General features: G+C 51.2%; 6 protein-coding genes and 1 non-coding gene across 7 annotated transcripts; 4 read left to right on the forward strand and 3 right to left on the reverse strand.

The window, feature by feature from the left end:
* The first annotated feature begins 287 nt into the window (after positions 1–287).
* VFPPC_18776 lies at positions 288–378 on the forward strand. The gene has a single exon. It is a non-coding gene; the product is annotated as a tRNA-Val (tRNA).
* A 655-nt stretch (positions 379–1,033) lies between these two features.
* On the reverse strand, positions 1,034–2,026 carry VFPPC_08429 (hypothetical protein; the record flags this gene model as incomplete). Its single annotated transcript, XM_018287144.1, has 1 exon — positions 1,034–2,026. The coding sequence occupies one exon, from the start codon at positions 2,024–2,026 to the stop codon at positions 1,034–1,036; it is 993 nt and encodes a 330-aa protein (XP_018144027.1).
* Positions 2,027–6,120: 4,094 nt separating this feature from the next.
* VFPPC_17818 (hypothetical protein) lies at positions 6,121–6,345 on the reverse strand (the record flags this gene model as incomplete). The annotated part of the gene is made up of 1 exon (XM_022429499.1): positions 6,121–6,345. One exon carries the CDS (start codon positions 6,343–6,345, stop codon positions 6,121–6,123), a length of 225 nt encoding a protein of 74 aa, XP_022285447.1.
* Positions 6,346–7,145: 800 nt separating this feature from the next.
* Positions 7,146–8,438, forward strand: VFPPC_16083 (hypothetical protein; the record flags this gene model as incomplete). The annotated part of the gene is made up of 4 exons (XM_018293836.1): positions 7,146–7,372; positions 7,452–7,695; positions 7,786–7,907; positions 7,949–8,438. The coding sequence occupies 4 exons, from the start codon at positions 7,146–7,148 to the stop codon at positions 8,436–8,438; spliced, it is 1,083 nt and encodes a 360-aa protein (XP_018144029.1).
* Positions 8,439–11,370: 2,932 nt separating this feature from the next.
* On the forward strand, positions 11,371–13,110 carry VFPPC_08431 (serine/threonine-protein phosphatase PP-Z; the record flags this gene model as incomplete). The annotated part of the gene is made up of 3 exons (XM_018287146.1): positions 11,371–12,807; positions 12,873–13,025; positions 13,081–13,110. 3 exons carry the CDS (start codon positions 11,371–11,373, stop codon positions 13,108–13,110), a joined length of 1,620 nt encoding a protein of 539 aa, XP_018144030.1.
* Positions 13,111–14,068: 958 nt separating this feature from the next.
* On the forward strand, positions 14,069–15,148 carry VFPPC_08432 (hypothetical protein; the record flags this gene model as incomplete). The annotated part of the gene is made up of 1 exon (XM_018287147.1): positions 14,069–15,148. One exon carries the CDS (start codon positions 14,069–14,071, stop codon positions 15,146–15,148), a length of 1,080 nt encoding a protein of 359 aa, XP_018144031.1.
* Positions 15,149–15,270: 122 nt separating this feature from the next.
* VFPPC_14404 (ribosome recycling factor domain-containing protein) lies at positions 15,271–16,099 on the reverse strand (the record flags this gene model as incomplete). The annotated part of the gene is made up of 2 exons (XM_018292173.1): positions 15,271–15,982; positions 16,035–16,099. The coding sequence occupies 2 exons, from the start codon at positions 16,097–16,099 to the stop codon at positions 15,271–15,273; spliced, it is 777 nt and encodes a 258-aa protein (XP_018144032.1).
* Positions 16,100–16,314: the final 215 nt, after the last annotated feature.

The following is a 16,314-nucleotide window of genomic DNA, read 5'->3' on the forward strand; positions in this document are numbered from 1 at the left end:
GTGTCGAGCCCTAAGGCAAATAGTCCTACACTTCTACGCGAACCTCCACGCGCACCCCCACGCGCACATTCTCATCAAGGAAGGAGCGGTCCTCCAGATGACGATGTCCTCACGACAAAGTGGGTCTAACGCGTCCAAGACGCGACTTTCGAGGAAGGAGCGACGCGGGAAGACGGGTAGCCTTATCCGAAACCAGACTGTCGGGTCGTTCAACACCACACTCGACTTACACGATATCGCATGTTTTGGAGGGCTTATAGCATAAAATAAGAACTCAATTATCGTACGTCCGCATAGTGTAGCGGTTATCATGTTTGCTTTACATAATCATCTAATTTGGAACGCAAAAGGTCCCAGGTTCGAACCCTGGTGCGGACAAACCTTTTGCTGGTTGAATCCAAAGATCAGGGACGTTTGGTCGTCTTTTTTGCTTGGGGTTGTTGGTCTGGGAGTATGGGTTTCTGGTGGGAAGACGTACGCAAAGCCGCTGCTTTCTTCCTTTTTGTTGCTTTGGGGTGGTGTAAGTTCTGGGGCTGAAAAACGTAGTTGGACACCAACATCCTATTGTCCAACTTGGGAGTTGGCTCACACAAGCTGCGCTTTAGCGCAGCCTATGTGAGTGAACTGTAAGTGAGTTTATATAAACGAATTTCATCATCGGAAATGGAATTCATTCCTCATTGTAGTCAATTTCTCTAGGGCGAGTTGTGGGGTTTGCGAACATACCTCACGCAAAGACACTCTGTTGATACAACCATAATCACAATCACAATCAGCCAGCGACAAGCAGATGAGTTATCAAATTTTTATTCATAATCATATCATGCATCTAGAGATGCTCTATGTCATAAAACCCTAGCTATTCAAGGGGTAGCCTTGTTCCGTATCAAGCCAAGCCTGTCATGGTAACCCAAACGCCAGAAATAATGCCAGCCTAAGGCACAATCAAACCAGCAAATGTTCGCTCAAAGCCAATGTAAGCAATAGAAATAAGGAAACACAATATCAATATCTCATATTACGGTCATAAGATTTATGCCCGGTGAGAATAGGGTTCGTAAGCAAGATCAGTTCGGCCTTGGCCAGAGGGATGTCGGGGACCAGTTGAGAAGGCACCATGGCTCTGGTTAGGGTTATAATAGCCACTGTTGTGACCGCTGGTCATTTCGTAGTCGTGAGAAAGGGGACGGTAGGCACCGCCATTGGGGAGGAGTTTCTCGCCATCAGTGTCAAGATGTCGCTTGCCGCCGCTGCGACGGTGCTCAGGCTTGCAGCAGCAGATGGTAAAGATCCAGAAGAAAGCAGCGCCAATGGCGAACGCAGTGGCGATCCAAACGGTAGCAAGGAATCGAGTGCCAATGTCGGCCTTGACGCCGTAAAATTTGTTCGTGCCCTTGACAGCACCGACAACAATGGCGGCCATGGCAGTGGACAGACCGGCGGCGGCACCAACCAGGACCGCGGTGATGGCGGCAACAAGCCAGGTCAGACATGATACGACCCGTGAACAGTTGGCGAAGATGCCGACAACCAGCTCGACACCAAGAGCGACGAGGGCAATGATGAAGGCGACCTCAGTCCACTTGGTGACGACGCGGAAAGTCTTGAGAGCATTCTGGATCTCGTCGGGAAGCTTGAAGCCCTCGACACCAGTGGCCTTGCCCAGCTGCTCGATATAGCTGGTGTTGAGGGCACTGTTGGCCCAGTCAAACTTGGCCTTTGTGCACTGTCGCTTGTTGTCGTTATCAGTGTAGCAGTATCCCCAGAGGTCGACTTCGTAAACGTTGGCAAGGCCAAGATCGGCAGCGGTGATGTTGCCAGTCTTGTCGGCTCGAGGGTTGATACCGAGTTTACCGGCAATATTGCCCAAGTCGGCCGGGCTTATGCTCATATCCTTGACGTCGACACGGAACATCCATAATTGATTGTGGGCGACGCCGGAGAGTGTGGCAATAAGAAGGGCAACGATAGAAGCGATTGTTAAAACGAGCGGCAAGCCGACGCAAAAGAATCGACCGACGCCCATTGCTGCGGTGGTTGTGGGTGTATAGAGTCTGAAGCTGTTCTATTCGTGATCGAAGTGCTCGAGTCGAGAACCGTCAGAAGCCTGTGATGTCACACTAGACAAATTCTTGGGTGCGCGATGGTGAGAGTCGTCGACGTTTAAACCGACGCTTCGGTAACACAGGTCAGGATGGAAAAACGAAGTAACGCAAAATACGTCAAACACCGGATGATGAATACCGAAGAAAAGGTTGTGAAGGGTCGGAACGGCCGTGTTTATATAAACGAGAGCTGTGAATTCCTGGCTGGGCTGGGCTGAGCTGCTGACATGGCGCAAGGTTGGGTCAGTCAACAATGAACGGTCCGCCTTCTTCCTGTGTAGCACCATGCACAAAGCGTGGCGTGGCGCAGACGCAGACGAAAAAAGAACAGGTAAACACCATGGAAGCTAAGCCAACGGCGGAGAGAAGCGGAGCAACGAGCCTGGTGGCCTCTCTCCATGCTGTGTTGCCCACCAAAATTGGGCGCAGCACCACATCAGCAGGGCTGATTTGCTGACGAAAGACACACTCAAGCCTGACTTGCGGGTCTGTGAGGTTTTGCCCATTCATGGACTGATGTCAAAGACCAGGGAGACCCTGGCTGGAGATGGGCAATTCGCAATGATCATTCCCAAACTGGCTGCACTCTGCGCGACGAATGTTGGTGGATGATGGTTCATGATGAGTCGCTCTATAACACGAATACCTGCTTCGCCTCGCCTGAGTTCGCTAGAGGGGGAGTTTGAAATCCCTCGTCTCACAGCATCTTCACCGAGCAGCTCAGGTAGCTTCCAGTGTTCCATCCAACCTGGCAGACAGAGAGTAACACAAGAACGGAGTGTCTACCGAGTTTCACTAGCTCCCGTCAGCCTCCCTCATTTCACGATGCTTCCTGATCAGGATAAAACTGCTCATGGCGCAGAGTCAATAGACCTGGCAGTAATAACATCGGAAAACATTCCCTAGGCTGATTTGTAAATTGATGAAATCGCTGATTCCAATAGCGCCCTCATCTACCATCACCATGGCTGAGCTTCTCCACGGCATGTACGCATTCCGTGGTAGGGGCGGACATTATTTGATGCACAAACAGCATCCCCGGTAGCACCACCGATGCTGTGCCAAGGGTATTCCTGGCAATAGATAAAAATATTCGTCGTGACAGGACACTGACGAGTCCCAACAGGTCAAAACCGGTGGCTAGGACTAGTATCTGTACCACCCAGTGTCGGCGTGAGAATCCAGTAGAAACAAACGCAGCGATCCAGCTTTTTGGGGAGTTTCCACATGAGCAAATATTCCAAAACACGAGGACACAGCATCATTCCGCCAACCTTGCATGGTTGGACCCTTGGTGTGTGGATGACGACGCGCAATAGCTTGTGGCCAAGGCGATAGATGGGATGGCAAAAACTTTGGACCACATCCACTGATCGGCTTTGATCAGCACTTTATCTGGGTATCTCGAGGTGCCGTTTCTTGGAAGTCGTGTTCCTGACCACGATCACTGTGACAACGGATGAGTGAGTATTGTGCAGCGCAACGGCTGTGTTGATCACGAAAACGTTTCATGTCCATCTTCTTGATGTGAGAAGATGTGCAAATCCGCAGCAGGCCACTTACTGGACTGCCATCAGCACATCCCCTTCACGATGCTTCATCTTCTCTCCCGGAAAAGCCCCATTGTTGGTGTCGCACGGAGATGAAACTGACCTTCTGGAACCACCCTCAATAACCCAGGTTTGTGATGGTGAAGCTCTGATTGAGCCTCCAGTCTGGCTTGCATACGAAAATTCCCCGCTGGGCAATGATTGGGAATGTCAAGTTGCTTGCGTTGGCTGTTGGCTGCCCCGTTGTTGCACGCACAGCCTCCACAAGGTTGGGCAGATTCCCAAATTTAGAAGCCCTTGCCACCACCAAGTCCAAGAACATGTGTGACATGGACTTGACCTTGACACACACCTCAAGCATTTGGCAGTGACAGGCTGATGGATGCCCCAGGCCACAAGCATGCATGTGCTTCAAGGTTGGCAACCAATGGCAAGATGCTGACTGATCATCCTGTACTGTTCTTGGCTGTCCAGTCGGCTTCAATGGCACAGCTATCCGTGTTCCAAGTTGTCAGCCATTGACCCTGGAACACCAAACTAGAACGTGCTTCAGTTGGAGAGCTCCCTGCCTCAGACTGAATGACCCGTCTAGCTTGTCACGTACCACTCCCATGCTCTTATATTGATGCAAAAGAGTTGCGCCAAGCGCATCAAGCTAGCTTGTTCTATGCGCATAGCCTTATCTGATCTAACTCGGCCTAACCCTGGAGTCTGCTGCAGGCGAGGCCTGTCATTATCAGTTGAGGGGCTGAAGCATGATGGAAGCTCATTTAAACCAAGTAGCCTGCTAAAAGTCGAATCTCAGCTATCGACTCTCGATGTGGCGGAGCGGCATACCCAGCACGACTCTGCCTCTTCATATTTATGGATCGCTCGATACCGGGTAGCATTTGCAAGTCAATATACTGGGCTACCGAGAGGAAAACTCGCCATTGCAACAAGAAATTCGGTGACCACATACAAGCATCTAAGGAAGTAAATCTTGACGCACGAGGTACTCTCTCCACTTGGAGGGCTGTGAGACATTTGCAGTATTCCAACGAGCTTCCGTCCTATCATCAACCGTCCGCCGCCGTCGCTATTCATTACGCGAGCCGCTCATGCAAATGCTTTGGCCTCTTTGTCTTGGCGTTGCGGTCCATGATGTTGATGATGTCCATGATCAGAAAGGCTCCGCCTGTGATCATTTCCAAGGACACGTTCCTACAACGGGAGGCAAAAAGTATTTAACGTAGTAAGGGGTGTCGCATATCGCAGTATATGCTACAATATATCGAGATGTGTTAGGTGTTGGCGTATACTTGACTGTGGCCAAATACTTTTTATCACAGATTGTATGTTACCCCCGTACTTTCAACCGTCATACGTAATGCTCTGGTGTTGAAATTTCCTTCATCACCTAGGATAGCCTGTCTTAGACCTCTACGCCGCAGCCGGAACAGCTTGACGTGAAACATCATAGATCGCCATACGCCTCTTGAACCGGCGGGGCCTTGATGTCAGGACTGTATCCTTTGTCGCAGATTATCTTGCCCTTTTTCAATGTTTATCAAACACGTTTTGGGACGACAGTGCGAATATGGTCGGCGCGCCAAGTACTCTCAAAGTTCTTGATAAGGATCATTTCCAATTTCGCGCCGGTGCCCAATACTTCACCGTCATTTCGCTCGGATCCCACCATGCCCCGTGTCATTTGCTTGTGCCCTCTGTTTCATTCGGCCACATCTATAATGAGGGGTCCAAAAGTACATATTCTTACAAGGGAAACATACTTATCGCAAATCGCGTTTTCTGCTATGACATATTGAGATGTGTTAGTATATACTTGGATATGGGTCAATACTTTAACCACGGACTGTGCATCACCGGATTTGTCCTTGACGGCGTATGTTTTAAGCTGTGGTGTTGCCCCTTTCTCACGATCGCGGGGAAATCTCATTGTCTTGATTATCGATGATCTGCCATATTTCAATCGTCAACGATGCCGAGTTTCCGAGTTCTAAACATTGACTGTTTTAGATGTCCCGCCTTACCTCTCCATGCAATCCCAAATTTTCAGGATCATTGGTACAGGGACTTCCCCTCCATGTCTGGATATTCGATGTGACCGAACGAATGTTTGAGTAAGCATCTTTGATGTCGTATCAACGTCCTGTGATAAGTCAAAGGCTGGTATCACCATGCTTAGGTATTTGACGTCTAAGACAATTCCAAACAGACTGGATCAAGGGCAAATAGCTAATTGGAGCTGACGGCAAACACGGCAACCCTTGTGGCATCTGTCGGGCAGGATCACAACGCTCGAAGCACAGAACACTAAGATGTCCGAGCGAACAAAGAAAGAGGCGTAATGCAAGTACAGTACTGTGCACTCACCGGCAAAAAAAGTGATCCGGAATACGCATGCTACTGGTATTAGTCGACTTACGTGGCAGATCGGGTGGCATGCGACTTCTGAAAGTTTGCTATGAGACACGGCGGAGCCGCATGGGCTTGCTCGAAATCGCCCTGCGCGATGCTACCAAAGGTGCCATCGGTGCAGGCAACTTCTCCTGTGCATACGGGGTTGTTGCAGACGAATTGCCTTGCGTTCGCAACCGTTTGAGTGGATGAATTGAGACTTTGCCGGCGTTGCAATCCAACCAACAGCGGAAGCTGGGGAACAAGCCACCGCCAGACACAACAATCATCGGGGCCGATGTGGGGGCCGCGATGCCTCGTGGCCGCCGGTGTGCGACAAGAGAGAGTCCAAAGGGGGAGTTTGTGTTGTTCTCGTTCCGTTCCTTTGCCGTGTTTTCTCGATGACAAGGGCAGCATCGCTTCTCGTGAGCCAGTCGGACGTCGGAATGGTGTTGATGGCGGCAATGGTGAGATTGTCCCCAAATCTTAATCCTGGTTTCCCGGTCCATGTCCATGCCACACCAACCTACAAGGTTGATTACGCCCACGAAAAGTTTCCAGCATATCACAAACTATTGAGGGGGGCCAGAATGAAAGAAAAGGTAACCCAACAATCCCCACCGCCTTTAGGTCCATGAGTTGGAGCCCAACAACTATTATTATCTTCTCCGTACGGAGTAGTCTTACCTGAGTAACCACAAATATTTGAAATTTGTAAATGACCGTTGATCTGGTTGGACCAACAATGGGTATGGGACGGCAACCGGTGGAGGGGATAAACAGATAAGTCAACGTCCATAATTTCGCCAGAGACTTTGCCTGCAGGCAAAAACTCGGTGAGGCAGATGGTACCTAGCATGGGGCCAGCGGTTTGCGCCGAGTATTATTTGAACTTCTTTCTCCAAGTCTGGTGAAGTTTATTGTGGCGTCGCCGATCGCTGCAACCTCAAAAGGAAGCATACCTTTGACAAGCAACTAGTGTGAATTAGTGCTTGTCCTGTTGATCTTGAGCATACGTTTACACTAACCAGACGAGATTCCAGCAGCGGGAAGAACATGATGCCAAGGAACGAATTGCTGACAAGATGGGATGGATGCCAGGCTATGGCGTTGGTCGAAGTGGAGGGTGGAGGCAAAGGCTGCCGTGAGATGCAGTGCGGGCGGAGGCGCTGGTCTGGATGCATGGAGGGCCAGTTGTGATGTTGATGAATGGGAAGGAGAAGTCGGAGAAAGCACGCACATTCAAAGTTGCGTGTGTCACTTGGACGACGGACGATGTCAGCGTTTGCATGGTACTGGTTGCACATTGACTCTGTTGCCAGAATGATGCCTTGTGTTGCTGTAGACATGTGAAGAGTTGACATGTTGCAGTTCCGTGAATGGTCAAATGTACCAGACTGTCTGGTGTCAGGTATTGTCGTATTGAGGGGGAACAGTGTGGTCAACCAATCAAGTTGACCTCATGGCTGACAATTATCCCCTGGGCGGTTCGGGTTCAGGCAGGTGCTCGCGCTGCAAGAAGCAGCCTCCCAGCAAGCAGGGCACAGGGTCCATTTGGGGAAGCATGCAATGCACTGGAGTCTGGTGCTGAAAAACTTAATCAAGTAGGGACAGGAACGTTGACTGTGGCATCTACGGTGGCAGGTCGACAGTATTTAAACTAATATAAGGTATTGCGCATCGTGTTGTACGCTACAAACTTACCGTGATATGTTAGTGTGCACTTGGAGTTGGGCAAACATGAACCAAATACTTTTGATGAGAGAGTGTCTGGGAGATTCAAGCCTGTCTGGTGGGTCCCCTCCGGGGCATCTGTGGCTCAAGCGGCTTGGTTCAGGCGTTGGCAGTGCCTGCAGGCGACATGGACCAGATATCTGGAAGATCAAATTGAAGTCTGGTGGTCTGGCGTCAATCGAGATGGCACATTAGATTCAACCAGATGCAGCCGATTCCTGGTACCAGACCGGACCAGACCTTGGACCCCATCCAGAGCCCTGTTCTAGTTTTGGGTGTGTTTGAAGGCCCCATTGGGGGTCAATCCAGTTTCTCAGTCTCAGTATCTCCGGCCACAAGTCGAAACCAATACATCAACTCTGTACAGCATACGGAGTACAGAGATATTGGATCCTATTTTCCATCCTGGTCCTCGTTGTTTAGAAATTCTCTCACCATCCAGAATCCCGCTCACAAACACTCTCAAAGCTACAGTACCATTTCCTTCATTTTGTTCACTCATTTCACTTGCGCCACTAGTTTGTTCTCCTGGTCCATCACTTGGTCAGCTGAGCACCTCCATTCGCAGATAGACCCGCGTGGTTTGAGCTGCGTCGACGACCAACAAGTCGTCTTTCTCACACAGACCAGGTCCAAGTCAATTTGGTAATATAGAAAATACACTACCGACCTCTTACCCCTACCATTTTTTCCTGCAAGTGCGTATTGTGCGGAGGAATTGGGGGCGGCGCCGTGCGGACGGACGAGGATAGTCAGCTTCTCGTTTTGTCAAGTTTAGTTTTCGCAATTCTGGAGCGTCTGGATTGGCAGATACTGAAGTATATATCCGGGGTGGTCTGGCCTCGCCTCGCCTGGCCTCGTCTGCACACCACATGCACTCACTCACTCTCACATTGTGCTCGTCTTTGATCAAATTTTAATTCCGCGTCCAGTGAATACAGAGTAACTACAGGCAGCAAATCAACACATTGATAACACAATTTTGAAGTATTTGCTTGGTTACTACTCCATACGCAAGCTGGCTATTCCGTACTCGGTCCGCCCGCTCTAGCTTCTTGATAGCTCCAATTGAGCTTCGCCACAATCCAACCGCCTTATCAGACATCTGGAGTCGCCTCACTTCAAGTCGCAGCTCTAATGGACACTGCCTGCTACTGCTGCTAGAACCACGCAGAGCACCACTCAACGCAAATCAAGTGAAATCAATTTCAAATCATCTTCTCCATCACTTCATCTTTGAGCCTCTTCACCATCACCGTTGACAAAGGCGACGCCGTCACCGAGATCCGCTCCTGGTGCCGCAAACAAATTGTCTGCGCGGCGCCAACACCAGACTAGACGCAAGCCCAACGCCAATCCGGGGCCATTTCTCCAGCCATTTCTGGTAACGAACCGGGGTAGATCCAAGCACATTGAGTCGAAGCACCAGACACCCAGAAGCTAGTCGATAAAGCAACTGGAGCTTGAACTTGACTGTGCTTCAACGGACTTCCCGGCCATTTTGCAAGCCAAGGTAGGTGGCCGTTTTGTGCATATCTCAAAACACTCATCTCTCCCACTTTTCTGGGCCTTGCAAAGATCCTCGCATCTATCTCTTCTTGGCGACTTGGTTCAAGGTGAAAGCCAAGGTCTAGACACAATCAGACTTGACTCGGGTCCACGGCAAATCAACAGACATTCGCTCACCCGCACTCGACCAAGAGGAGGAACCGCCCTTGCCTCGCGTTAGTTTTCGTCGTTGGCTTGGTATTGTATCAAGTACGAGTTGGTCACCGACGACGAAGACAAAAAGGCTGGTCGTCGCCCATCCATCCAAACCCTCGCCACCGATCGCTGTCTTCGTTGCAGCTCTTTAGCCATTGGCAGTTGACCATAAAACATCTATTACGACAGCCCGGCAGAAGCAACTTCTCCCAGACATTTGCGCACGTCTCAAACACCGTTGGATCTATTTGTAGGTACTTCAACCCGTCTCGTCACTCGCCTGTTCACGTTTCATCACTTCTCCTTGCCCTCATTTCGTCCCAACTCTTGGTGGTCGCTCCTGCCTTGCTTTCTGCGACTTGCGCTGAGGACTCAACTCCGGGCTGAAGGGGATCTGGTCTGGTAGCCTTGTCTGGTCCTGTCCCTTTCCCAAGTTCACGACCAAACTCCATCGCAGAGACACCTAGACAGGGCAAATCATTTGAGTCACCGTCGCTTCCAGTTTCTGTTTTACATCCAGTCTGCATCTGCGCCAATCCTGGCACTTGTCCTGGCACTGGCACTGGCGTTTGCACATCTGCGTTTGATTTGTCGCAGGTTCTGTTGCTGTCCATCCCCCGGCTGTGTCTCGCCTGGCTCAAGTTGCATTGACGCATCTGCACATCGACAAACGCACACCAAATCTGCTCGCGCAACTTGATCTTTGCTGTTGCTGCCTCGTCACTATTGTCTTGTCTGGTCCGCCAGTTCATGCAGAGCACTGGAGCTGGAACTGAAACTGGAACTGTCCCGACCTGGCCAACGTCGCAGTCGGCAAAGACCTCTCTGCAGCCGTTAACCATTCCCTGTCCTGTCCTGTCCTGTCTCGTCTCAAAGGCCTCTGTTAGTTATTACCATTGCCTTTGAGCTTGCCTTGCCTTGTCTTGTTCGGCCGTTGTTCCCCAGTATTCATCATCAATCCCCGGCCTTTGTCAGACTGCTTCGATTTTAAGCCCGTATCGCCGATATCCGCGGTGACTGGACCCAAGGTCAAAGGCACAGGCAGCTTGGGAACAGCACTAGCAGAGACCAATCTTTTTGTTTTGACCTTTCTCGTTGGTTTGCACGATTGCCGCATTGCCGTTGTCGGATCGGACCCCCAATGCTAATGGTATTACTCACACTCTAGTCGAGAACCTGTTCGTTTTATCCGAATCGGCAGGCCGTCTGGTGTTGCATTGACGCATCAAGCATCCAGACCAGACTCAGATCTTCACGGCGACCGGACACAACGTAACGCTTCTCCAGCAACATCGACGTCATTTCGCGTCCGAGCTCCCAACCAAAGTTTTCACGCCCTGTCTCTCTCCAGCCATACTTTGTCTCACTATTGAATATATCTCCGAGGCCATCGCCTAACAATTATTACACCACGGACGCATTCACGATTCCTCGCTCTGCCTTCTTCTCTGTTCTCGGCCGATTATTCCACCCTCCGTAGGGCGAGGACGAGTCACGGAATCCAAGGAAAGTTGGGGCGAAAAAACCGGCATTAGTACATACACCATCACTTTTCGAGCATTCCTTCCAGCTTACCCTCTTTTTTTACTTTTCCCAACAAGTAACCACATATTTCGACGGCATCATTTTGGGCTTGAAAAATAGTATTCGCCTTACTATTTTCTTTTATTGGAGACAGTCACAGACAGAATAGACGATTTCAGACTCAGCATAGTCCGTCCTTGCAGCCAAGAGCGCCAACGCCACCCTACCACGCGACATTTGAGACACTCACCACTGCAACCGTAACTCGCGAGCGCCTCACCCCAACTTGACCTCGAATTATTGTCGTCGTCGCGCGCCCGCCCACAACCACTTGAGCGACAAACCCCCGCGCGATGGGCAACCAGGCCTCCAAAGAAGGCAGTGGTTCCTCCACCAGCAAGGGCTCCAGCTCTGATGGCCCTCTTCAGAACTATCCCTCCATGAGCAGATCCGACACGAAGGATTCGTCTCGATCATTCCGCTCACTCCGATCCAAGATTCCGGGTAGTAGCAGCAGCAAATCTATAAACAATACCGACAGTCCTAGGAGTTCGACACTGCTCTCTAACGGCGAGTCTAATGGCGATAAGACGCTTGATGCTGCGTCCGTTCGATCGGGGCGCAGCGGCCGCTCGAGTGCTTCTAGAAACAGCCGCGGCGACTTGCCCAACTTGAAGCATAACTCTACAGATATGTCGTCGACCGACGCAGCCATCTTTGAGGATCAACCACCCCCTTCCCCCGTAATGTCGAGCGCGAAAGGTGGTACCCACGATGTTGCAGCCGCGCAAGCATCAGGCGAAGTCGACCACGTCTCCGACAAGCCTCCCACCGCAAGCAATGCCAGCGCCACTGCGCACATGCAGTCGCCGGGACAGCCGATTCTAGTCAAGCGAGAAAACACAGTTAACAATATCCAAAAGTCCCCGTCCATGGACTCTACGACCAAGGTTGAATCTAATGGCAACATGGCCATGTCGGAGATCAAAGACATGGACCTCGATGATTACATTAAGCGGCTCCTAGACGCAGGCTACGCAGGCAAGGTAACCAAGAGCGTATGCTTAAAGAATGCAGAAATTGTCGCCATCTGTCAACGAGCTCGTGAGGTCTTCCTATCACAACCGGCTTTGCTCGAACTCGATGCGCCCGTCAAGATTGTTGGGGATGTGCATGGACAATACACCGATCTTATTCGCATGTTCGAAATGTGCGGTTTCCCTCCCATGGCCAACTACCTCTTCTTGGGAGACTATGTCGATCGAGGCAAGATGTCACTGGAAACCATCTTGCTCCTCCTCTGCTATAAACTTAAGTTCCCCGAAAACTTCTTCCTGCTCCGCGGGAACCACGAATGCGCCAACGTGACACGAGTGTATGGATTCTATGACGAGTGCAAACGAAGGTGCAACGTCAAGATTTGGAAGACTTTTATCGATTGCTTCAACACACTGCCCATTGCTGCCATTGTGGCTGGCAAGATTTTCTGTGTACATGGCGGACTGTCGCCTGCCCTCAGCCACATGGACGATATTCGAAACATTGCCCGGCCAACCGACGTTCCCGACTATGGCCTGCTCAACGATCTGCTGTGGTCCGACCCTGCAGATATGGAACAAGATTGGGAAGCGAACGAAAGAGGTGTGAGTTACTGTTTCGGCAAACGCGTCATCACCGAGTTTCTAGCCGTACACGACTTTGACCTTATATGCCGGGCACACATGGTTGTTGAAGACGGATATGAATTTTTCAACGACAGGGTCTTGGTTACCGTGTTTAGTGCACCAAATGTGAGTAACACCACGTTGGCTTGTGTGTAGAGATCATTTGCGATTTACTGACTGGGTTTCTGCAGTACTGTGGGGAGTTTGATAATTGGGGTGCTGTCATGTCTGTGTCTTCAGAATTGCTGTGCAGCTTCGAACTTCTGAAGCCACTAGACTCGAGCGCTCTCAAAAGCCACATCAAGAAAGGGCGTAACAAGCGACAGCAGATGCTCAACAGTCCTGTACGTCCAATTCTCATCTCTACCTCGCAAGACATATTACTAATGCCTCAAACAGCCCGCAAGCGTGCAGCCTCAAAGCGTTTAGTCCCCTTTCTGCCCCCGTGTACAATACATGCGTACAGCTTGTCGATCATTTACGAAAAGCAGGGGGAGAGTGGTCCTACGCAATGCCTACTGCATTTGTCAATTGCTTGAGGGGACCAGAAAGCTGATGTGCTCTGAAATCGACACACAGTGACCTGGTTCCCAACAATACGGACGAGATGGACGCAACATTTAGACAGCAAGAGAGGTAAACTACTATCCTTATGTGGGAGTAATATCCCATACAACACGACGGGGTGTCATCCCCCCTCTTTCTATCCGGGCGTTTGATTCAGTGGTTTTGCACCACGGACCTGGAACGGTCTCATATTGGTGTAATATCCACCTGGCGCAGTGTTTATATTGATGTCAATGACCCCTGGCGAAGTATAAGCAGGGTCAACTCTTGAAGTGTGCGATTGATATGAAAATGGAATGAATTGATGTAGGCTTTGGGATTCACGCTGGGAATTAGACACTTTGTTTTGCTCGCCTTTTGGGGAAAGGCGGTTGATGGCAGAATAGGCGGCCGCGCCATCTGGCTCTCTGTTGTACAAATTTTCTCACATGGTATTTGCCCAATGACAGGGCTGGCAATGAATGCATTTACATGAACGAGGTGGAAATCCGCTGTGGCTGGCCCTTTCCGAGAGGGCGATGCCTGCAGTGAGGAGTTTGGAGTAATAATACGTTGCCTAGGTCTCATATGATATTTGTAACTGGACGATCCAGGACCAGTCTCATAATATACATTTACAGGATTTGACATTTGTGTGTTTAGGATATGATGCAAGTAGGTGTGTTGAATGACAATGGTGATATTCGCATGATGGCTGTATGGTAAAATGGACATGGACATGACAGACCGCTTACCTAATCTGGCAACGCTGTAGAAAATTGTCCCTGACCACCAAGCTCTACACAACCTCTACATATCCAAATCTACGTCCCAAACAACAATGAATCCCCAAGCCTTCCGCTCGGTATGCACCCGAGCAAGGCCTGATGTCCAAAGAACCGGGTATGCGCTGAAAAACTACTTTCGGGACTTTTCGACGTCCCAATCGCTCGCCGCAGACGAAGCTTCCCCCAAGCCTCCCCCTTCGGCACCATCAGTCCGCCAACGATCGAAAGCCGCTGCAAATGAAATCAATTCCCTCGTGAGAAGGGGCTCTCCCCGAGGCGGAAACACATCTTCACAGCGCTCGTCTCCCCTAGCGGCTTCCCAGTCCCAAGTCATTGATGTGAGGAGTCTGCCCAGGGGTCTATCACGAGGACGAGGCGGTTTCCGCGGCAGAGGACAAGTCGGCGCCGTTCCGCAGGGTCAACCTCCTCGTACGCAATCACCCACCGGTAACAGATTCTCTCGTCCCTCTGGCGGACGGGGATCTGCCCTGCGTGGTGGTCGCGGTGGCAGGGGAGGAGCCAAGGGCCGCCCGCGCAGCAAAGAAGACGAGGACAAGGACAAAAAGTTTGGCAAGCGACAGGATCCATATGAAGTCATGGATCCGTATGAGGAACAGTTTGACAAGGATATGAGGTTTGGCGTGACCACCACGTATAAGCCTTCCCTGACGATGGATTCATTGTCGCCATTTGCACCGGCCACGCCTACCACCGAGACGGGCAGACGGGCGACTGTGCTGGAGAGTCTGAGTGCGCTGGGGACAGCGGATCCGGTGGGTGTGCCGCAGGATTTACAGGCGCGTAGCTATGCGGAAGACTTGGAGAGCGATGGGCTGCGGTTCTTTGCTGATGGAAAGGGGAGGGAGGCTGCAGAGCGGTTTCTGCAGGAGAAAAGGACGGAGGGGGAGGGCGAGATTATCAAGGATGCGGAGGAGAGTGTCAGGGAGGTTGTGTTTAAGAAGGCGGTGATGGGGGAGCATGAGAAGATGGTGTTTAAGCAGGATCCCGTTGGCGTTTCTAGAAATTGGCATTTGAGGGCCGAGACGTACACGCGGAAAGACGTGGAGACCTTTCAGAAGAAGTTGACTTCTTTGCTGGGCGGGAAGAAGGCTGCCGCTTCTGCTTCGCCATGAGGTTGTAGCCGACTGTATAGTTATGTATCATAGAGTTGAATAAAACATTGTAGCTACTAATCCTATTCTCTCCCCCATATTGTACACACACCCCAACCCGCAAATATACACAGAGTAACTCCTCAATTCCTATCCAGGCCCTTAATCGCAGCACTCTCCTCTCCCTCAACCTCCTTCATCTTCCCATCCTGCACCTTCTGCAACTCCCTCTCCGCCCGTCTCACCACATCCTTCAACACCGTCCCATCCTTCTGCCACGCCTTCAGCACCTTGTCATGCTTGCTCCTCGCCTGTCGAACCTTGTCCTTCCACGCCTGCGTCGTGTCCTTGATCCTGCGCACGAGCTCCTCCTTCCGCTCTAGCTCAACCCTCAGCAGTAACTCTAAATCATTGTCCTCCGACCGCTGTGGCTGCTGGTTGAACTCGCGGCTGGCCTGGACGGCGCTCATAATCGGCTTGACGTACTCCCTGTCATTGACGAGGAGGGATATCGTCCTACCCGAGCGGGGGACCACCTGTGCGAGTTCGCGGAGGGGAAAGGTTTCTGTTTCGCCGGCGGGGGATTTGATGGGGATGCTGAGCGCGCCGAGGGAGGAGGGGTTGAAGCGGCCGCCGTGGAGGATCGTTTGGAGCTGCGCTTTGAAGTGTGTGTCGTGGGGGGTGAGGGATGCGAGCAGCGCGGTGAAGTCGAGTGGGTTTTCGGGGTCGGGGGCTGTTGCTGTTGCGGAGGGGGCTTCTGGTCGGGAGGGTGAGTTTGCTGCGGGTGCGATTCTGCGCTTCTTGAGGGTTGGGGGAGAGGCGTGGAAGCGTCGAGATTGGGGTTGGGTTTGGCGGCTGCGTTGTGTGTGTTAGCTTGGGGATTTTGGGGGAGAGGGGGTTGCTTTACAGTTCAATTGGGGTGGCGAGACGGATTGCTCGCCGGAGGAGCTGGCTTGGGTTGCGGAGAGACATGGTTGTGGTTGTGGTTGCGGTTATGAAGGTGAAGCTTGAAGTTGACTGGTGATGTTTTGGTATGGAGTAGTGTTTTGCGATAAGATAAGAGCTGGAGCTGGTGGTGGCTACCACCACGACGTGTTGTAAATCGCGACAGTGAAATGCTGGTTACATTGCTTCTTTTCGTCCGTTTAACTAGATTGTTTCGTAATACTATATTTCCATTCTGATAA

Source organism: Pochonia chlamydosporia, chromosome 4 (genome assembly GCF_001653235.2).
Source record: "Pochonia chlamydosporia 170 chromosome 4, whole genome shotgun sequence".
Classification (NCBI taxonomy): domain Eukaryota; kingdom Fungi; phylum Ascomycota; class Sordariomycetes; order Hypocreales; family Clavicipitaceae; genus Pochonia; species Pochonia chlamydosporia.